A 25,181-nucleotide genomic window follows, 5' to 3' on the forward strand; every position below is an offset into this window, starting at 1 on the left:
GGACGGTCAGTTTGGTATTGCCACTTTTTTTGTAATTGGGCACAGGTATGCAAGGACAGGGATGGTCAATATCTCGAAAACTATAATAGATATTAAAGTTTTATAAATTGCTAATTATACTAAATCTGATAATATTGGACACGTGTTTTGGCATTTTTAATTTTATTGCAAAGTATTCAAACAAAATTAATTTTTTTGTTGCAAAAATCAAAATTTAAGAGACCATATCTTTTAAACGCATCATTATATCATGATTTAGTTAATTGATTTAAATTCTATATTTTAGTACTAACAATTCATCTATACATTAAATTTAGTTAGCTTGTTTAGTTTTTTAAATATTTGTAAATTAATTTTTTTCTATTGTAATTATTTATAGATTTTGTTATCAATGTTATGTAATAGAAGACAATAATTAGTATACAATAGAAAAAAATTAATTTACAAATATTTAAAAAACTAAACAAGCTAACTAAATTTAATGTATAGATGAATTGTTATAAAATATAGAATTTAAATCAATTAACTAAATCATGATATAATGATGCGTTTAAAAGATATATTTTGTTTGAATACTTTGCAATAAAATTAAAAATGCCAAAACACGTGTCCAATATTATCAGATTTAGTATAATTAGCAATTTATAAAACTTTAATATCTATTATAGTTTTCGAGATATTGACCATCCCTGTCCTTGCATACCTGTGCCCAATTACAAAAAAAGTGGCAATACCAAACTGACCGTCCCAATAAATAATAGTAGCAAAAAATTTTTTTTGTTCTAGTTATATATATATCATCAATTTTGTCATCGACTGTATATATATTTGTTGTTTTGTTAGTTAACTAAAAAAAATATATATTTGTTTTGTTTGTAATGTTTGTTTAAATATACAATATATATATATATATATATATATATATATATATATTTGTTTGTTGTTTTGATTGCATTGAATTGAAATATAAAAACATTTTTTTGTGTAATAAAATATTATTATTATTATTATTTAGTGAAATAAATATTTTTAGTTTAATACTAGATTTTATATTTGCAACTCATTATAAAACTATGATATGAAAAGATAATTAAAAAAATATATTTTTTTAGCTATTATTAGTATTATTTCAATTGTTATAATTTTTGTATAACAATGTGTTTGTTATATAAAATAATTTATTTTTGTGTATATATTTGTTTAATTTAAATTATATATATATATATATATACTGTATATTTAAATATACATAACATTTCTATTATTATTATTATTTATATCTAAATTTTTATTGTTGTAGTTTTTATTTTTAAAATAAAATTAATTTTTATTAATTTTTATTTAATAATAATTACTGTAGATTTGAAATTAATAATAATAATAATTTATTATTAATATAATTTATATATAGATTAACTTTAATAATAATATTTAGATATTCAATATATAATGATAACTACTATATATATATTTTTATATATACAATGTATATATAAATGTATAATCAATGTTAATATAAAAAAATCAATATTAATTTGTTAGATATATCAATATTAAATCATAATTGAGATTTATTGTCTATATATTAGTACAACATTTATATAATGATACAAAATATTTACAATATATATATATATTAAATTTATTCAATTATAACTATTATATTTTATAACCCAAAAAAAATAATTGATAATTAGTTATATTAACTAAAGTAAAATATACAAAAAAAAATTATTACAAATTTATTTTTTAACTAAATAATAATAACAATTATTATTATTTAAATATTTATGTTTATCATTTTAATAAACAATAAAATAAGTTTATTTTCGATAAAATTCAAAAAATATTTAATTTATAAAAATTTTATAGTTTTTTCCTAAAAAAACAAATAAATAAAATAAAAACATTATTCTAGATATAAGACAATAAAATAATATATATATATATAAATGCATATAAATTATTATGTAATCATAAAAATAATATATTATTATTGTATTAAGTAATAGTGATAAAGATTTTATATATAACTAAATATAAAGTATATATATATATATATAAATATTTAAAATACTTTACCAACAAAAAAATGGCACTTAAAATATTGTTTTATTATTTTATTGTATATTTTAGTTTTTAGTATTTTTATTTACGGGTATTATTTTATGTTCAAAATTTTCTCCGAAAATCTCATTTTATTCCCATTTGTTTTGTTTTGGTTTTGTTTATATATATATATATATATATATATATATATATATTAAACATAATATATCTTTTTATTTCCAAATAATATATATATATAAATATATTGTGTGTGTATTTTTCACATAATTTGCTTTAAGGTTAAATAATAATAATAATAAAACAAATAAATAAATACAAATAAAATGATTTTAAAATGATTTTTTATTATATATATCTCTATAATAAAATAAATAAATAAATTCTATACCCATATATACTGTATATATAAAAATATAATTTATTTTTAACTATACCTATAAATTTTGGGTTTTATTTTTTTTAATTTAATTAAGATTTTATTATTTATATACTTTTTTTTATTTATATTTTATCAGTATATATATATAGTTATGTACAGTATATAATATTTTGTCACTTATACAGTAAAAACTGTTTAGTATTTATTATTTTTTAATATATAATAACAGTTAGTTTTAATTTTTAGATAAATATATTATAAAAATTGTTTTTTTATTGAATAAATTATTTGATCAAATATTTTTGCAAAAAAAATAATAATAAATTTTCCAGAATTTTAAAACTATTATTATTATTATTACAAATACTTAGAGATATCTAATAAATATATTTTTTTAAATTTTGGAGTAAAACTGATTTTTTTTAATGTTTTTTATAATATTAATAATATTTTTTTATATTAAAAACATTTCTAAGAAATACTAAAAAACATTTATTTATTTATTTAGACACTTATAATAATCTTTGTGTGTGTTTTTTGAAATAATATTTTTTATATACTATTGTATAAGTGTTTGTGTCATATATATATATACAGTATATCCTATTAATTTCTAACATATTATTATTACAGTATTATATATTTACACATAAATAATATAAAAATATATATAGAAATTAATTCTGTATTAATACTGAAAATAAAATAAAATAAATAAATAAATATTCTGTTAATTATGTGTTTCAATAACTAATACCATAATAATAATAATAATAATAATAATAATAATAATTTATATGTTATTTGTATACTATATATAATATATATATACTTATAATAAAATTAATACAGTATTACATTTAATAGTATTATGTCTACACTATATATATATAAATATTATACAGTATATACTGTATGTCTATATCCAGTAAATATCGGTTTATAATAATATAATATTTTATTTTTACTGTACTTATTATTATTATTATTATACTGAGATTTATATATATATATATATACTGTACTGTATTACACAATATTATTATGTTGTATATATAATAATAATATTTAATTGCACTTCAAATTCAATTAGGCTTAATATATATATATCAATACATTTTTCAGGAGGGGATTACTTGAAAATAATATAATCAATAATATATAACTTTATACATATATATATATATATATATGTTATGAAACAAAAATTACACTGGTCAGTAGTATACACTTATAAATAAATAAATATAAATTCAATATTATTATTATTTCAAATATAATAATAATAATAATAATAACAAGTATCAGAATATTTATATTAGTTATCATTTTATTTTATTTGTTGTATTTTTTGTGTGATAATAATATTATTAAATTTTTTTAGTGATAACAAAATTATTAAATTTTTGTTTGTTTAAATAAAATAAATGAATTTAGTATTAATATCAAATTTATTATATATATATATTAATCGAAACAAGTATTCTTTGCGTGTAAAATAAAAGTGTTTAAATTCATTTTATTGAAAAAGTTAATGAAATTTAATAAATTGTAAAATTGTCATTTAAATCTATAACATCTCTTTAATCACTGGTCAAATTTTAATTATTTTTGGTAAACCATTTCATCTGATTTTGAACCGAAAAAGATTTTTTGACTCCTTCCAGATTTTCAATTTTTTCACTATCAAAGAAGTCTTTTATTTATTCAAATAAATAGTAATCTGACAAAGCAATATATGGTGAATATAATGATTCATCAATGGTTTTAATAAATCATATAAATTTATTATAATTCAATTGTATAAAAAATTTTGGTTTATTTTCACTTAAGTGGCCTATAGTTAAGAAGTGAAATTATTTAGTACTTAAATTAATGGCACATATCTTCAGCGAATTGAGTCCAAATGTCTTATAATAGTTCATAAATCAATACCCAATATCTTTCTCATCTTTTATCATCAAAAGTCTGGATATAACTTCACTAAATCCTTCAAAATTTTAGTATTAAAATTAGGTAGTTTTTCTGACTATTTTCTGTCTTTTACATTAACCTCTACTTCTTTCCATCATTTTTTATTCGTCAAATTAATGCTTACATTTAGTTTTTCATAAGAAGCCTTACTAAGATTTTTGGCCTCCATTATTGCATTATTTAATCAATGATATAGGTATTTTTTAGCATATATGAAAATGATGTCATGTGACTTTAAGCTATGTAACGACTTTATTAATAACTTTATTTTAAATGTTTAATAACATAGTTAAAATTCAATAATGTAACTGTTGAATTACAAAAAAAAATAAAATTTTAATCATTACATAGATCTCACAAAAACAAAGTAAAATTTCATTATTTTTGAAACGCAAAGAATACTTGTTTCAATCGATATATATAATAAAAATATATATATATCAGTAAATTAATTAATAATGAAAAATTACTATTTATTTTTTTGTGGATCATAAATACTAAAATTAATTAAAATGTTAAATAAATTTAAATATAAATTTAAACAAAAATTTAATTATTATTATTATTTTACTTTAAAAGTTATATAATTTTTTATTGGTTGCAAATAGCGCTGTCTATTAACTTAGAAATAAAATATATTTTTCAAAAAAAAAATAATATTTATTAACAATAATTTTTTTAAATAAAAAAAATTACAGTGAATTTATTGGCAAATTGAAATAACCTTGACAAATTTATTAATTTTAAACATACAAATTTACTTAACAAAAAAATAATAATTAGATTTTTGATTATTAATTTTATTAAAATATTAGTTATTATTAGTTTTATTTTCAAATAATTAGTAAAATTTGTATATATATATAATAAAATTTATTATATATAACAAATTGTAATTATTATTAAATAAATAGTAATAACAATATTTTTAAAAAAATTTTTTTTTAGCTTTTTTGTTAAATATTTATTTAATTTTGTTTTAACAGATTATGTATAATTTTTACAAAAATATTACATAATAAAGTTATTTTTATTAGTTATTTATTTTTGTTGATATTTTAAGACAATTTTAGATAATAAACATTAATTATATAATAATTTTATTAAAAAATAAAAATACTAATAATTTTTCAATTATATCATTATACTGTATATAAATAGTTATTAAATATTTTTTTTGTTGAAAAAATTCAAGTACATATCAATTAGTTATTTTGATGTCATATTTAATATATATATATATACAGTATATATATATTAGCAAAATTAAATAAATAAAAACTTAATAATTATCAAACAATTTTAATTAATAGGAAAATTTTATCAATGAAAATAATTTATCACTTAATGATTAACTTATTAAAAACTTTTTGAAATTGAAAACTAAAAATATTTTTAATAAAATGTTTATTAGTGTTACTGATAATAATAATAATACTAAATAATAATCAAAAATGTTTGAATTAAATACTTTAAAGTATTTAGATTTATATTATATTAATTTGAAATATATAGCAATTATAACAATAGTGTTGTTATATGCAGTTTATAGGTAATAATAATAATAATAATAATAATAATATTTTTTTTATAAATTAATTACAAAAATAATAATTGAAAATAAATTTTTTAAATAAATTGTTTAAATTTGAAATTAATTGATAATTAATTAATTAATTTTTTTGATTATTAGATATTTTTGGTCAACAAATAGCAACTATGATAAGTGTTGGGAACGACAGGGCATACCGGTTGCACGGGTCAGTTGGTTGACAAAGTTTACCAAACAATGGCATCACTGGGAACGGGATCTCTACCAGAAATATGGACTGGTTTTCGGTATCTATGAATTGGGAAAACCGATACTATATCTATCAGATCCCGATCTCATACGTGATGTATTGGTTAAAGATTTCAATGTTTTCAACAATAGACGAGTAAGTAATTAGTTATCATAATAATTAACTTTTTTTTATATATATAATTTAAAACAAATTATTACTATTAATAGTTGTATAAATTAATATTAATATTTTTTTATTTACAAAAAAATATGTTAAATAACTTTAATTTTTAAATAAATAATTTTTTTATTAATAGTTTATATGAGATATACTATTAAATAGTTTATTAACTAATAGTATTATTAACTAATAGTATTATTAACTAATAGTATTATTAACTAATAGTATTATTAACTAATAGTATTATTAACTAATAATATTATTAACTAATAGTATTATTAATTAATAATATTATTAACTAATAGTATAATTAACTAATAATATTATTAACTAATAGTATAATTAACTAATAATATTATTAACTAATAGTATAATTAACTAATAATATTATTAACTAACAGTATTATTAATTAATTAATTAATTAATTTCAACGACACAATTAGTTAAGCAATTATATAAGTTTGTATTGTAATTAAAAATATATTTTTTTTTAAAAAAACAATTATTAAATTATGTAGTATTAGTAATTAATTTCAAGTTAAATAATTTTTTAAAGCAATTATATTGATTTGAAATATAATTAAAAATATTTTTTTTTAAAAAAAGTATTATTTACTAATTAATTATTTAATTAAATTAATTTCAAGGACACAACCACTGGTGTCGATCCCATTGTCGACAATATGATGGACTTATTACGTGACGAGCGCTGGAAAACTGTCCGATCGATAGTTACCCCGACTTTTTCAACGGGAAAACTACGCAAAATGTTGCCATCGATTATCAATTGTCTCCGAAATTTAGATAAAAATATGTCGAAAAAAATTTCATCTGAAAATACTAATACTAATAATAATAATAATAAACTAAACACTGATTTGAAAAAATTGTTTGGCGCCTATACTATGGAATTATTAATTCAGGTAATTAATAATTTATTTAAGTATAAATTTACTGGAAATTTACATATATATAATTTACATAGTATTAATAATATATATATATATAGTATTAATTATATACATAGAAATAGATATATATATATATATATATATATATATATATATAAATTTCTAATCTAAAAAAACAATCATATATTATGGAATTATATTTGATCAAGGTATAATTGTGTTTGTCCAAGGTTAATTATGTATAATTATGTATAATTTTTGTTTTTTTATTGGAAATTTTCTGCAAATAAATTTCTAGAATCAAAATAATTTATTTGATTGTTTTGATTAAAAAAAATATTGACTGTAATTATTGGGAAAATTAATTAATTTATTTATTTTAATAAAAATTAATTAATTAATTAATTTACAACACATTTATTGAATTGTTTTTTAAATTATCTAATTAATAAAAACATAAACTTTCTGGAAATTTTCTAAATCAAACAATAATAATCAAACAAAAATTCAAAAAAAATTCAAAAATATAATGTAATTATTATTTTTTTTTGACACATAATTACACATAAATTTCTAGACCACAAAACAATTCAACAAAAAAAAGAAAACAATTGTTTTGATTAAAAAATATTGACTGAAATTATTGGGAAAAAATTAATTAATTTATTTTAATAAAAAATTAATTAACCAATTAAATTACAACAAAACATAATATACAATTAATAAAACATAAACTTTCTGGAAATTTTCTAAATCAAACAATAATAATCAAACAAAAATTCAAAAATAAATTTCTAGACCACAAAACAATTCAACAAAAAAAACAAACAAACAATTGTTTTGATTAAAAAATATTGACTGTAATTATTGGGTGGAAAAAATTTTTTCAAAAATATAATGTAATTATTTTTTACACTATTTACACATTTATTATTTTTTATGAACACATAATTACACATAAATTTCTAGACCACAAAACAATTCAACAAAAAAAAAACAAACAATTGTTTTAATTAAAAAACAAGACTTTAATTATTGGGGGAAAAATTTTTTTTCAAAAAATCTAATGTAATTAATTTGTTTTACACATAATTTTAATTTAATTTTTTTTTATTTATTTTCACGTTTAGGTAGCTTTCGGTGTCAATGTTGACGGCTTGGATGAAACCAATCCAATAATCTTGAATATATTGGAAATGCTTGACTACAGTCCCAGTGCTATAGTCATACAGTCGGCACCAAAGTTGGCCCGACTATTGCGACTGACGTTTTTCAATGGCCGTAATATACGGTTTTTCCGCGATATGACTGTCCGTATTATTGCCGAAAGACGTCGACGACAGCAGCAATTGTTGGCCACCACTACCACTACCGATGCCGAGGACACCAAACCCGTAGATTTTTTGCAGATTATGTTGGATTCGCTACTTGAAGCCAATGGCGACCAAACTAACGGCAAATGTAATGTAAATTATATTACAGTAATAACTAATTATATATACTGTATATATATATATACTTTAGATTTTATTGTTGAATATATTTTAGATAATATTTTATTTTATATATTATATAATGAATATCGATATTAACTGATTTGAAATATTTATATATTTAATATATAAATATTTAAAATTAATTAATAACTAATTTAATATTTATACATTAATATATTAATAAACAGTTTTTATTTGCTATATATTTTTAAAAAATATATTTTAGATAATATTTTATTTTTATTTTTCAAAAAATATAACAATTATTTTATATTATATTCTACCCCACTAGACATAGGGTTATGTATTTTATAAGTTTTCAAGTATTTATTATTAATTAATATTATATATATATATCTATATATATAAAACATTTATATTATAACTGTATTACTATTGGAATTAATTTTAATTATAAATTTAATTTTCTGTACTGTATTCTGATATTATAATTTACATTATATACTACAGTATGATATTAACTGATTTTAAATATATATATAAAAATATATTAAAAAATTTTATTATTAAAATTTAAATAATAATATATAAATAAATATATTTTTTTTTTGTATAGATATGACAAACGATGAATTTCTAGCCCAATGTGTATTGTTTTTATTGGCCGGTTATGAGACAACTACCAGTACTATATCAATGGTTATCTATAATATAGCTAACAGTCCTCGTGTACAACAAAAATGCTATGAAGAGGCCAAACAATACTACAATGAAAATGTTAGTACAAAAAAAAACTAAATAATTTTTATTATAATATTTGTTATTATAATTATTTTAGATAATAGTTATTAATTGCAAAAAAAATAAATCTAAATTAACAACATTATAGTTATTATTATATTATTATTTTTTTAAATTATGCTTATAAATTATATACTAGCTAATTTTTTTTAATAATTTAATTAATAACTATAATATTTATTATTATTATTATTAATATTTTTTTAAATTATTTATTCAAAAAATATATACTAGTATATAAATGTTGGCTTAAAAAAATTATAATAATATTTGTTGTTATTTAATAATTATTTAGTTAATAGATATTAATTGAGCGAAAAATAAAATTAAATCCAAAATAAAACTACATTATAAATATTATTATTATTATTATTATTATTTAACAAAAAATAAAATTATGCTAATAAATTTTATACTAGCATATTTTTTTAAAAAATAATTAAACTAATAACTATAATGTTACCTAGATAATTGTATTATTATTTTTAAAAAATAATTTACACAAAAAAATATATATTTAATTATTATTATTATTATTATTATTAAATAAAATTAAACAGAAAGTGATTGACTATGAAGTGATGCAAAATCTAAAATACTTGGACGCAGTTATCAGTGAATCTATGCGCTTGTATCCGGTTTTACCGTTTTTTGAACGTCAGGCCAACCGTGACTATCAGTTAGGTACTGGTGGTGGTAGTAATGGCATACTAGTGCCCAAAGATACCATTGTACATATACCTGTTTGGTCAATACAACGTGATCACCATAACTACCCGGATCCCGATAAATTTCTACCTGAACGATTTTTAGGTGATACCAAGCACCTGGATCATCATCCCTATGCCTATCTACCGTTTGGTTCCGGGCCACGTAGCTGTCCGGGTATGCGCTACGCCCAGTTGGTTGTCAAGCTAGCTATACTACAATCGGTCTACAATTATAAGTTTCATCCGACAACTGTATGTATTGAATATTTTAGTTTTTTTTAAAAAATAAATAAATACAATATTAATTAATACATAATTTTTTTTATGTGTTTTATTTAACTACTATTACACACAAAAAAAACATTATCAACAATACTACTACTACTACTACCACTACTACCACTACTACCACTACTACCACTACTACCACTACTACCACTACTACCACTACTACCACTACTACCACTACTACCACTACTACCACTACTACCACTWCTACCACTACTACCACTACTACCACTACTACCACTACTACCACTACTACCACTACTACCACTACTACCACTACTACCACTACTACCACTACTACCACTACTACCACTACTACCACTACTACCACTACTACCACTACTACCACTACTACCACTACTACCACTACTACCACTACTACCACTACTACCACTACTACCACTACTACCACTACTACCACTACTACCACTACTACCACTACTACCACTACTACCACTACTACCACTACTACCACTACTACCACTACTACCACTACTACCACTACTACCACTACTACCACTACTACCACTACTACCACTACTACCACTACTACCACTACTACCACTACTACCACTACTACCACTACTACCACTACTACCACTACTACCACTACTACCACTACTACCACTACTACCACTACTACCACTACTACCACTACTACCACTACTACCACTACTACCACTACTACCACTACTACCACTACTACCACTACTACCACTACTACCACTACTACCACTACTACCACTACTACCACTACTACCACTACTACCACTACTACCACTACTACCACTACTACCACTACTACCACTACTACCACTACTACCACTACTACCACTACTACCACTACTACCACTACTACTACTAGACCCCAGTACAGGTAGATTGTGTTAGTATGGTATTGGTGCCCAAGGAGGTAAAAGTTTTATTTGAAAAACGTCATTAAAATTATTTTACAAAAAATAATTTTGCCAAAAAAAATACAATGGATTTTAAAAATTATAATTTAAATTGATTAACACTAAATGATTATTTAGTTATTAGTATTTATTTTTATTAATTATAAAATACTAATAATTACTAAATATAAATAATATTAGTTCTATATTTGTTTGTTTTTATTTGTATATAATTTACTGTATATTTTTTTAAATTATTATTTTTAACTATTGTTGTTGATTATAATGTATTGTTTTTTTAAAAAATTATTGCAATTTATTAATAAATAATTTTTTTCAAAAATATATTTTTTATTTTTACTTAATTTAATCAATTTATTAAATAAAAATCTATACAGAAATAGTTTGATTTTTTAAAAAAAAACTAATTATTAAAAATATATCTTATATTTAAATATATATTTTTAATTAATTATCAATAATTAAAACTTTATCTTATAAATAATAAATTAGTTATTTATTTTTATTTATTTAAAATATTAGTACATTTTGTATCAAAAAAAAATAAAATAAATTATTTATAAAATTGATTAAATAATTTAAAACTATTAAATATTTATTTCAATATAAAAAATTGATTGATTTATTTATTTAGATTATTATTGATTATATTTTTACTTTACAACTAATTTATATATATATATAGTATTTAGTTATCAATTTGATACACAAAATATAAATATTGATTAATTTTTTTAAGTACATTATATTAATAATAAACTTGTATTATATTTTTAATAATAAATTAATACTATATTTTATACACAATATACTATTCAATTGCAATTTAAGTGCAATTTATACCAAAAAATTATTTTTTGTGATAACTTATACATTATATATAAATAGTTGATTAAAATAAATTTATTACTAAAATATAACAACAATATTTATAGTTAGTTTAATTTAAAAAAAATTACTAATAAGTTAATAATAAAAGTAATAATAATAATAAATATTAATATATTAAACAATTTTAAGTTAAAGTTAATTGCAAAAAAAATCCAACATTTAATTTTCAAAAAAAAAAAATTATTTTATAACTAATATAATTTACATTAAAAAAAATTTTTTGAAACCTTGTTAATAAAAATAATAATAATAATAATGTTTAAAAATAATAATTACTAGTATTTTTGATTGTATTAATAATTTTAATTGTATTACAGTTATCATAGCAATAGTTGTTTATACTATTTAATTGGTAATATATTTAATTTATTATTATAATTGATGTTTATTATTATTATTATTTTAATTAAAAATTATAATTAATTAATTAATTAATTTTTTTTCCGATTATCAGATATTTTTGGTCAACAAATACTAACAACAATAACTATGATAAGTGTTGGGAACGACAGGTAGTACCGGTTGCAAGGGTCAGTTGGTTTTTACCAAACAATGGCATCACTGGGAACGGGATCTATGCCTCCCAAATATGGACTGGTTTTTAGGTATCTATGAAATGGGAAAACCGGTACTATATCTATCAGATCCCGATATCTTATACGTAATGTATTGATCAATGTTTTCAACAATAGACGAGTAAGTAATTAGTAATTAATTAATTAATTTTTTAATACAGTAATAATATTATACATATGTATGATATAATTATTATTTATAGAAATAATATTTATTTTTACACAAAAATAATAGAATTAGATAATAAAAATTAATTTCAATTATATTTTTTAATTAATTTTAATTTTGTTAGTTTTTTTTAACTAAATAGTCAATTAATTAGAATATTAACTAATAGTTTGTCTATAAATATTTATTTTTTAAGTATTTGATTAAAAAAAACAATTTTTATATAATAATATTTTTTTTAATTATCAAATATATAATTAACTAAACTAGTACCTAATTAATAATTAAACTATTTTTTTTTTAAAAATAAATTTAGTTATTAGTTAATATATTATTAAATAGTTTAATAACTAAAAGTATTTACAGAAACAATATTTTTTAGGAAAAAAACAAACAAAAATATTAGATAATAATTAATTTAATAGATTTAAAAAAATAATTTTCTTATTTTTTGTAACTAAATAATTAAATATTTATAGAGTAGTATTAATAGAGTTGATTAACTAATTGTTTGATTTATATATTGGTTTAAATTTTTTTTAAATATTTAATAATAAAATACATATTTTTTATAAAAATAATAGTTTATTAGTTAATAGTGATGTAAATATTTAATCAAATAATTTTGTTATTTAAAATTTTTAACAAAAAAATATTTATTATAAAAAATAAGAGTTTTAAATATTAATTAATTTATTTATAATTAATTAATGAATATAGTATTATATAATATCTATTAATTGTATTTAATATAATTTTTTTTTGTTTTTGTATAATAATAAATTTAATTTTGCTTTTGTTATAACATAAATAATTTATTTTTATTTTTTTTTATATTATAAATTTTATTTAATTATTATTATTTATTTATTTACAATATAATTATCATTATTAATGAATATATTATTATAAAATATCTATTAATTTTATTTAATATAAGTTTAATTTAATTATTATTTATAATTATTATTTAATTTAATTTTTGTTTTTTTTGAAACCAATAACTAGACTCCCGTTCAGATAGACTTTGTTTCAACACAATTGGTGTCCAAAGAAATTAATATTTCATTTGAAAAATGAAATTAAATATTATTTTTTATTTAAAAATGTTTTTTTTGATTATATTTATTTATATAATATTTTTTTAAAATTGATTTCTTATTGATTAATGTATACATTTTTTTTTGTTACACACATTTATTTTTAATTGTATAGAAATATTGTAATTACTTATTGTTTTTTTTGCTTATATTTATCATTGATTTTTGTTTAAAAAATATTATTTGTTTTGTTTGATTTTTTTTAAATTATTTATTGATTATTTTAAAAATATAACAAATTTATAAACTAAATAAAAAGATTATATAATTATTTAATTTTACTAATTTTTAGGTATTCAAAGTCAATAAATAATATATTTAATTTAGTTTACTATATATTTACTAATAAAATAAATTATGGAAATTTTTATTAAAAAATATTACCTAATTATTACATAACTATTATATAATTATTATACAACTATTATATAATTATTATACAACTATTATATAACTAACTATTAAATAACTATTAAATAACTATTATATAACTATTATATAACTATTATATAACTATTATATAACTATTATATAACTATTATATAAATATTAAATAAAAATATAGAAATTTTCAAACTTTTACTATAAAAATAGATTTTTTCAAAAAATATTTTCTTATTATTACATAATTATTACCTAATATTATATAATTATCACCTAATATTATATAATTATTACCTAATATTATATAATTATCACCTAATATTATATAATTATTACCTAATATTATATAATTATTACCTAATATTACATAATTATTACCTAATATTACATAATTATTACCTAATATTACATAATTATTACCTAATATTACTTAACTATTGTATAATAATTACATAATAATTACATAATTAATGAAAAAAAATTATTACATAATACATAATTTTTTTGCACACAAAAAAAATTAGACAACAAATATTTTTAAAACATTTATTTTTATAATTCAAAAAAAAACAATAAAATTAAATTACAATAATAATAATAATACACAATTAGTTTTTATTTATTTTTAAAATTTATTTACATAAGCTCATTGTCAATTGATTTTTTTTTTAAAGTTTAAAATTAACAAATAAATATATATATATATGGTGGTGTGTTTGCGTGGATGGGTGGGTTAGGTATCTATTTATTTAATGAACTAAATGATATGCCATTCAATTAGGCAGGCCATTGTTAGGAAGGTACCGAAAATACCGATAAGATAGATGCCATGCATTTTGGTTGCCTTAAACTTTGTAACCAACATTATAAGTAGGGTTGAACCTAAACTCAACGATATTGTCGAATATAATAGTGTAACCATTTTTGTATATTGTAGCTAGATAAATTAATATTTAAAAAAATAAAATATATTAGCTAAAAAATTAATAGTTATATATAATTTTATATATATATATATATATATATATATACGATATTAAATTGAAAAATAAATTATATTTACTGTAACTGGTTTTGCTGTACCGCTACTTAATAATACAGTATATGGTATGCCAATACCCATTAACATATCTATATTATAATAATAACAAACATTAAATTAAATTATAATTTTACTAAAAATTTAAAAATTAATAATAAATAGTATTTAAATTAGAAATTATTTTAAAACATTTAGTTAATTAGTTAAACAAATAATTTTTTTTAAGTAACAATAAATACTAAATTCAATTGTAAATACATTTATATTATAATAAATATTTAATTATTTTATCAATTAATCAAATAATTACTTAATACAGGTCCACCAAAACAGGCTGATATACCCATACGGGGAAAGCCGTTTCGGGCCATACTTATGTTTGATATAAAATCTATATATAATTAAAAAATATTTAGAAATCAATTATTAATAGAAAATTAATTTCATAAATAATTAGTATTAAATAAAATAATAAATAAGTTTTTTAAGATAAAATAAACTAATCTAAACTACATATCCATTTGATAGATATAAAAATTATATACTAAATATATATATATTAATAAAATATTTAATAAATTAATAAAATTAATAAATAATTAATTAAAAAAAATTTAGTATATTAATATGTTATATTTTTAAGTAATTTATAATTCAAATTAATTATTTTTAAAAAAAATTATATTATATAATATTATATATATTATCTTATATTATATTATATTAAATAAATAACTTTTTTGAGATAACAAAAAATAAATTTTTAAAATATCTAAACTATATTTCCATTTGAAAGTTATATAAAAAATTATATACTGTATACTATATATAAAAGGGCCTTACATTAATCTCGCACACGCGGTTTTTGCTATAATTCTTAAACGGAGTGAGATATATTAATTTTGTAAAAAGAGTATTAAAAAGTGATTTACGCGTGATATTATAAAATATTAAATTTTTAATTTTGATCACGTGATCATTTTTATTCTTGGATCTTTGCAAACCACTATATCACAACCTAAACTATAAATGCTAGAATAAAATTTCAAAATTTCAAGTTTGTAATGCCTAAACTGGAAATTTATAGGAAGAAATAATTTTTAAAATTGGTTGCAGAATAAATTTTTTATGGCTTTTCAAACTTGTGGAAAAACACATTATATAAAATAGTCGAAAATAAAATGACGTTATTTATGGACAGTAGACACTTATTAGATAGAGATTTTAATACTATTGCTTATTCTAAAAACAAAATTTTTATATGTCAAATATTTTTTTAGATAATCAAATTTAATTAAAAATTGTATTATCGAAATATAATGTTGTGTTTTTTATTGTAATTTAATTATATATATATATATATATATATATATTTGTTTTCAGAATAAGCAATAGTATTAATATCTCTATCTAATAAGTGTCTACTGTCCATAAATAACGTCATTTTATTTTCCACAATTTTATATAATGTGTTTTTCCACAAGTTTGAAAAGCCATAAAAAATTTATTCTTCGACCAATTTTAAAATTTTTTTCTTCCTATAAATTTCCAGTTTAGGCATTACAAACTTACCATTGAAATTTTATTCTAGCATTTATAGTTTAGGTTGTGATATAGTGGTTTGCAAAGATCCAAGAATAAATATGATCACGTGATCAAAATTAAAAATTTAATATTTTATAATATCACGCGTAAATCACTTTTTAATACTCTTTTTACAAAATTAATATATCTCACTCCGTTTAAGAATTATAGCAAAAACCGCGTGTGCGAGATTAATGTAAGGCCCTTTTATATATATATACACTGTTAAATACCTCCGACACTGTTACCCCAGGCCAGTACCGTTAGCCCCAACAACATGGGACTCAAATTGAATATTATGCCAACGGCACCCAACAAGTCGACCACTTCATTGGCCAGGGCATAGATCCAGGCCACGGCCAATATAAACCCGAAATAGGCAAACAACCAGTGATATCTGGGCGGTCGACCGGTTTCACTGGTAAAATAGACTACCAGTGCTAACAGTAGGCTAACACCAAACACTATGGCCTCAGTTAAATAGTTTCGGTCGTTTGACACTAAAAATTTGTACCAAAAAAAAAAATAATAATTATTAATTATATTATTAATTTCAATAAGTATTTTGTGTRTATATATAGTAATATTAAAATATTTTTTTTATTTTCTTATATATTTTTCTTCAATTAGTAGTCTATCGACTATAAAATAATAAAATTTTAATTAATTAATAAAAATAATAAGTATATTAATAAAAATAATAAGTATATTAATATGTAATTTCTATTTTTTTTAAAAAAGTAATTTATAGTTAATATATTTACAAAATAAGTTATATTGAATTTAATTATTAAAAAAAATATATTTATATAAAATAGTTATATATATAAAAAAAATTTACAAATATTAATTAATTTAATTTTTTAATTTTTAATAAAATAAAAAATAATATTAATATGTAATTTATATTTATTTATTTATTTTTTCAATAGTAATTTATAGTTCAAATTAATTTTCTATGAATAAAAAGTTATATTAAATCAGATTTTTTTTAAAAATCAAAATAATTATATTTATATAAAATAAATATTATAAAAATATCGATTAGTTTTATTTTTTTAATTAATTAATTAATTTTTAAATAATAATAATAATAACTTACTTTCAGTTATAAATACAAACGCTTGCGGACTAATAATAATGTGTAATATATTTAATATTTTACACCAATTATGCCGATCGGCGTCTTCATCGACCACTGGCGTCGTAACGGTTAATACAAAATAAATCGGTGCCTAAAAAGTGTGTTTAAAAAAAATATAAGTAAATAAAATAATTTTTTAATAATTATCTAAATATATTATAATTATATTTAAGATTAAAATTTTTTAGAATTTTGAATTTATTTTTATTTTGATAAACAAAAATAATTAGAACTAAATAGAAATTAATTTAATTAATTTATTGGAATAAATAAATTCAGATTAAATTTTTTTAAAAAATCAAATTAAACTTAATTATAATTTAATGATGTTGATAATGCTAGTATATATAATTAAAAAAATAACTATAAAATTATTATCAAAATTAAACAAACAAACAAATAACCTAGCTAAAATTGATTTGAATTTTTTTTCAATGAAATTATTAATTAGAAAATTTAGAATTTTTTAAAATTAGTAATTAGAAAAAATAGATTTTTTTAATTAGAAAAATTAGATTTTTAAAAAAAAAATTAGTAATTAGAAAAATTAAAAATTATTTTTAATTATTAATTAGAAAAATTTACAAATATTTTTCAATGAAATTATTTATTAGAAAATTTAGATTTTTTTTCAACGAAATTATTAATTAGCAAAAAAATATGTTTATGAAAATTATTTTTTAATAATAATAATAATTTTAATTTTAATTAAATACCTTAAATATGGCAAATATTTTTAGATGAATCGGATCTGTTTTAAAACTTTGCCAATCAATCGGACAAATTTGTATTAGAAATTCATGCCAATCATTCATAGCTAATTTACTGGATTTATTTGATAGTAAACTGGTCATGCTAATTTTTGATAACTGGTGTATTAGTTGCAAATGTTTAGGTTTGGATCCGTTACCAACAGGTGAATGGGCTGGAAATGATGGATCGGATACTGTATTGCCTGAAAATATATTGCATTTAATTGTTATATTTTTTATATATAATTATAAATATAATAATAATAATAATAATAATAATAAAGTAATTAATTGTTAATAAAATATATAATTTAATCATAAATATAATAATAATAATTATAAAATAATTAATTGTTAATAAAATATATAATTTAAATATAAATATACTAATAATAACAATAATAGAGTAATTAATTGTTAATAAAATATACAAAATTAACCAAAAAAATAATTATATATACTTTTATAATTTTTTACTATGTTTTCATTGAAGTTACTAAAAAATTAATTATCATTATTACTAATAAAAATAATTTTTTTAGTTAATTAATAAAATAGTATTTATTTTTAAAATTTTTTTTGTAATAATAGTTAGTATATTAATTCAATTCAATAATAATAATTATTTTTTAATAATTTTTTAATTATTTGTTATCTAAACTTGAAAAATAAATTACTATTTATTTTTTTAAAAACTAAATTTTTAAAACTAATTTTACAAAATTTTTTAGTTGTCAAAAAATGTGTGTAGAGGGTTAGGGGTTTAGGGAAAGGGGGGTTAAAAATTAATATAACTTATTATTATTTTTTTTATCTATACTAACTTCTAGTGGTACGTCCTATATAGTCATCATTAACGGTAAGTGTGTTGTTGTTGTTATGGTTTATCTTATTATTTGTTACCGAAAATACATCACCACTACTATCCCGACCACCAGTAATACTACTACTACTACCACTACTAACTGGTCGACTATTTGACGGCTGATGTATGTTAAATAGGGTACGCCTACGTTGCGGTGATGTTACCCCTATATCACGAAATTTTATCCCTAAAAAAATAATAATTAATTAATTATTTTTTAATTTAAATTTTCTTTTTTAGTTTAAATTTACTTCTAAGACAAACACCCTCGTAGTTGTCGTCCTGCATATCGTTAATGGACGTCCTTTTTGTTTTCGATGCCTGCCCGAAATAGGTACGCGAAAATACTAGTTTACTTACCCGACCCGAAACTGTATATATATTATTTGTTTTTTAATATTATTTCCAATAACCGATATCCGATAGCCAATCAAAACCCGAATCCAAACCGAAAATAGATTTTTTTATAAAATAAATAAATTATAATAAATTATAATAATTAAAATAAATAATTTAATAATTAAATTATAACAATTAAAATTAATTAATAATTAAACTAATTAAATTAATAATAATTAAAATTAAATAATTAATAATTAAATTATAATAATTATAATAATTAAAATAAATAAATAATTTTATTTTTAAAAAAATCATACTTTCAGTGGGTGTTTCGTCGCTTGGTTTATCTGTATTGGATTTTTTCAAATATTTTGTATAAATAATACCGGAGCCGACAACAGTGATAATGTAGAACAGGTAGATACAGATAAAGGCTATGGAATGGGCTATTTTGATGGAACCGCCTAAAAATGTTAGCCAAACCAGAAATGTGGTCACAATGTAGAAGATAATGTCCCGACACATGGGTCGGGCCATTGGCTTGAAATCCGATAGTATGAATATACTGCCGGCCACTACTGTTGTGACAAATATGCCGGCACCTGTATGTTATTTTTTTTTAATTTTTTAAATAAATAAATATTTAATATAAAATAAAAAATTAATAATTTAATCACAAAAACAACAAAAATATTATATATTTTTTTATCAATAATATTACGGTATATTAATTGAATTAAATTAGTATAAATTTTTAGTTTTATTTCTAATAATATTGGTTATAATTATTATTAATAATAACATTATTGATAATTATTACAATGAAAATTATGACAGTTATAAGTTAAAAAAATAAAATAAAAGTAATATAAATTATTAACTAACTAACCAACAAAATAAATAAATAAATTGATATTAATTTAATTAAATAATTACTATACTAACTAATCATAATTACTGAATAAAAAAATAAATAATTTTTAATATAATTTAAATAATTTTTAAAAACATTAGCATTTTTTCTTTATTTTGTTTTTTTTAAAACTAAACTACAAAATAGTTTGCATTTTTTCAATTTAGTAAAATTATATATTTTCCTATAAATACCGTATAACTCCCCGACAACCAGCTGGGGGTTTGATTGTTTAATACCGGCAATTGATGAAAATATATCGGGGGCACCATTGCCAAAGGCTAGAAATGTTACACCCTGGTTAATTTTAATAAAAAAAAATTATTTTTTAAAAAAATAAATATATTTATAATTTTAATTTTAATTAAAAACTTACAGCAATATTATGGGATAGACGTAATGTACGCGATATGACTAACAGTGCCGGACATAGACTTTATAAATAAATTTAAAAAAATTAAAAAAAATGTTTAACAAAAATTAATTAATTAAATTTAATTTTTTTAGATTAAAATAATTATTGAAATAAATTTCAAACAAATTTGTTTATATATTGTTTTTTATTTCTAATATATTAGTAATTTTCGAAATACACAAAACAATTGATCATTTTTGTTGTTGTTGTATAAATATTTAAGTTTTTATTTATTTTAACAATTATTTACAGTAAATATTTTTAGGAAAAAAATTAGTTTTCAATAAACCTATTTATCTGTTTTATGCAATATTATTATTATTACAAATATAATATTTATATTTATGACAGATGTTTTTTTTAATAATAATAATAATATTATTATTATTATGATTATTACAATTAGTTATCTATAAGTTAAATAAATAATTTTTTTATCATCAATAAAAAATTATTATGTAAATAATATATATATTTTTATATATATATATAAAATTTATCTAAATAATCAATAATTTTTAAATGTTATTTGTTTGGTTAAAATAATAATAATAATAATAATTGATTGATTAAATAAATTTTATTTTCGCAAAAATATTATCAATAGATAACTTAATATGTTTTTTATTAAAAATAAATAAATAAAATATATTAGTAATAAAAATAATTGTTATAACACAACAAAAAAGTCATTAAGTTATTTAATATATAAATATATAGTATATATATTTGTAGATAAAAATAGTTCAATAAATTTTTTTTATATATCTATTTTTAATAAAAACATAATAATAATATACGCAATGATAATATGAAAACTTGACATTTATTATCAAATTATATTTATTTAATTAATTATTTTATAACTGATGCAAAACTTTACACAAAACTCATACGTAATTTGATAGCTATTATATGATTGACTTATGATTAGCAATGATATGTTATTTAATATAATATATATTTATAGTATATATATATATATATATATATATATATATAGAAAATAAAATATGTTATAGAATTAATTTAATAAATAATTATCTATTTTTTTTAATTTAATTTATTTTTTGATAAACATTTATCTATGTCTTAACTAAAGTATTTTTTTAATTATTGTGTGATTCATAATATATGGAAAACTTTTTTTTATAAATATTTAATATTAACTAATATTTCTATAATAACTGAAATATATTTTTTTTATTTTTTTGGTTAATTATTTTATTTGAATAATTTTATGAAAAAATAATTGACTAATTTATTAATATAGTAAAATGTTAACTAAACTAATTATTATTTTAATTTTAATTATTAAGTAAACAAAATTTTTTTAATTATTATTGAAATTATTATTTTTTGCTAGATTTTTAATAATAATTATTTTTTTGTCAACACATACTTAAAAAAATAATAAACAATTAATAGTTTTTAAAACTAAATTTTTTGTGAAGTCTAATAAATAGATTAATTTAGAAAAAAATAAATATTTTTAATATTATTGAATAGCAAAAATTTATCAAGATTATTTTTTGGTTTGTTTGTTAGGAATTTATTTAAAAAATTAAAATTTTTCAATTTTAAAATACTAACTATAAATGTTAATAATTTTATTTAAATAATAATAATATTATTATTATTATTATTATACTTACAAATCATCGGCAGTAACACCCAGACCAGTAAACAGGACTAATAGCCATAAAAATAATACAATAACCGCATAAATGGGTTGACCTATCATACAGTAGGTTAGCTCAACATAACTGATTAGGCCATCCGTATCGAGACAGTCGTCGACAGTCTTAACAAAATTGCATTTTTGTTGCGAATCGTTCAATAGGTTAACGTCTTGACACTTGAATTAATTAAATAATTAATTAATTAATTAAATAATTATTATCAAATTTATTTACTAAAATAGATAATAGATTATTAGTTAATGAGATTATTTTATTTTAACACTGATATACTAAAATTATTGAGTAATTAATTAATTAATTTTTATAATTAATTTTTAGTTATCAATAAATATCGTAATTATTAATAAAAAAATTAAATAAATTTAATTAAATAATTATTATCAAATTTATTTACTAAAATAGATAATAGATTATTAGTTAATGAGATTATTTTATTTTAACACTGATATACTAAAATTATTAAGTAATTAATTAATTAATTTTGATAATTAGTTTTTTTAATTATTAATCAAAAAATTAAATAAATTTAATTAAATAATTATTATCAAATTTATCTAAAATAGATAATAGATTATTATTAAAAATTAAATATATACTAAAATTATTAAGTAATTAATTAATTAATTTTGATAATTATTTTTAGTTTACAATAAATATCGTAATTATTATTAAAAATTAAATAGATTAAAAATCGAAAAAATTATTTTCTATTTTTTTCGATTTTTGTTTAAATATTAATTTATACTAAATTTTTTTTTTAAAAAAATTTACACTAATATAATAAAACTATTTAGTAATTAATTAATTAATTTTAGTTATCAAAAATATCATAATTATTATGATTATTAAAACATATTAAATAAATTTTCTAATTTTTTTAGTATAGAAAATATTAATTTATTAAAATAATACAATAATTAGTTAATAGATATTTTAATTAATTATTATTATTGTTATTAACACCGGTATAATAAAACTAATTAGTAATTAATTAATTAATTTGTTGTTAATTATGATTATTATTACTTGAATTAATTTAAATAATTTATACTAATAATAATAATAATTAGTTTTATTTTCAGCAATTAATTAATTGATTTATCAAATTATAATTACAAAGTAATTAGACGTTTAGTAATTTTTTTTGCTAATAATAATAATAAAGTGATGACTAATTGATTTATAGTTATTATAATTTAGATACATATTTAGTATTAGTATTATTATTATTTAATATTAATATATATATATACAGAAATTACTGTATAAATACATAATTTTTAAACACAAAAAAATAGGTTAAGGTTTAGTGTTTAGGGTTATCATAACAAACACACACATGAGTTAAAAAAATTAGTTATTTTTGTTTAGTATTGAAACTAATAAATCAATTATTGCTGAAAATTAAAAACTTTTATTTATTAGTTTGACTATCACTTGGATATGTTGTTGTCTTATATATATTATGGAAAAAATCCAAATAAATTACTAATAAAATATATWTATATTAATAGTTAAAAAAAAATAAAAAAAATTTTTGTGTTAAATACCGGCAAAAGTGGATCAAAAATTATTAGTGAATTATTAATATTCATTAGATTTTTTAGTGATAATAATAATAATTATTATTATATTTATTTATATATAWAATTTACTAATAAAATAAAAGTTTATTAATAATAATAATAATAATTACTTACATTTGTAAGCTGTGGTTCAAATGTTGTAAAATTCATTGAATAATAATAATATTAATTAATAATAATAATATTAAATAACAGATTGTTATTAGTAGTATAAAAACGTATTATTATTATTATTATTATTTAT

At 17.6% G+C, this 25,181-nt stretch overlaps 2 protein-coding genes and 1 long non-coding RNA gene across 3 annotated transcripts; 2 read left to right on the plus strand and 1 right to left on the minus strand.

Annotated features, from left to right (window-relative positions):
* Positions 1 to 4,644: 4,644 nt before the first annotated feature.
* LOC128956603 (cytochrome P450 3A56-like) lies at positions 4,645 to 12,335 on the plus strand. Its single transcript, XM_054302323.1, has 9 exons — positions 4,645 to 4,651; positions 5,939 to 5,975; positions 6,117 to 6,360; positions 7,036 to 7,311; positions 8,430 to 8,760; positions 9,373 to 9,533; positions 10,118 to 10,519; positions 11,421 to 11,490; positions 12,304 to 12,335. Exons 1-9 carry the CDS (start codon positions 4,645 to 4,647, stop codon positions 12,333 to 12,335), a joined length of 1,560 nt encoding a protein of 519 aa, XP_054158298.1.
* A 318-nt stretch (positions 12,336 to 12,653) lies between these two features.
* LOC128956658 (uncharacterized) lies at positions 12,654 to 14,178 on the plus strand. The gene is made up of 3 exons (XR_008484526.1): positions 12,654 to 12,715; positions 12,818 to 13,059; positions 14,116 to 14,178. It is a non-coding gene; the product is annotated as an uncharacterized LOC128956658 (long non-coding RNA).
* A 1,128-nt stretch (positions 14,179 to 15,306) lies between these two features.
* LOC128956654 (mitochondrial sodium/calcium exchanger protein-like) lies at positions 15,307 to 24,959 on the minus strand. Its single transcript, XM_054302371.1, has 13 exons — positions 24,902 to 24,959; positions 23,304 to 23,506; positions 21,610 to 21,667; positions 21,428 to 21,530; positions 20,638 to 20,922; positions 20,230 to 20,349; positions 19,938 to 20,165; positions 19,078 to 19,316; positions 18,320 to 18,452; positions 17,451 to 17,717; positions 15,944 to 16,024; positions 15,655 to 15,722; positions 15,307 to 15,528 (listed from the first exon to the last, which is right to left on the minus strand). Exons 1-13 carry the CDS (start codon positions 24,944 to 24,946, stop codon positions 15,349 to 15,351), a joined length of 2,010 nt encoding a protein of 669 aa, XP_054158346.1. The 5' UTR covers positions 24,947 to 24,959; the 3' UTR covers positions 15,307 to 15,348.
* Between the last annotated feature and the right edge of the window lie 222 nt (positions 24,960 to 25,181).

Source organism: Oppia nitens, unplaced genomic scaffold (genome assembly GCF_028296485.1).
Source record: "Oppia nitens isolate AA-2021 unplaced genomic scaffold, nextdenovo-longstitch-racon4-pilon3 scaffold31_pilon_pilon_pilon, whole genome shotgun sequence".
NCBI classification, from domain to species: Eukaryota; Metazoa; Arthropoda; class Arachnida; order Sarcoptiformes; family Oppiidae; genus Oppia; species Oppia nitens.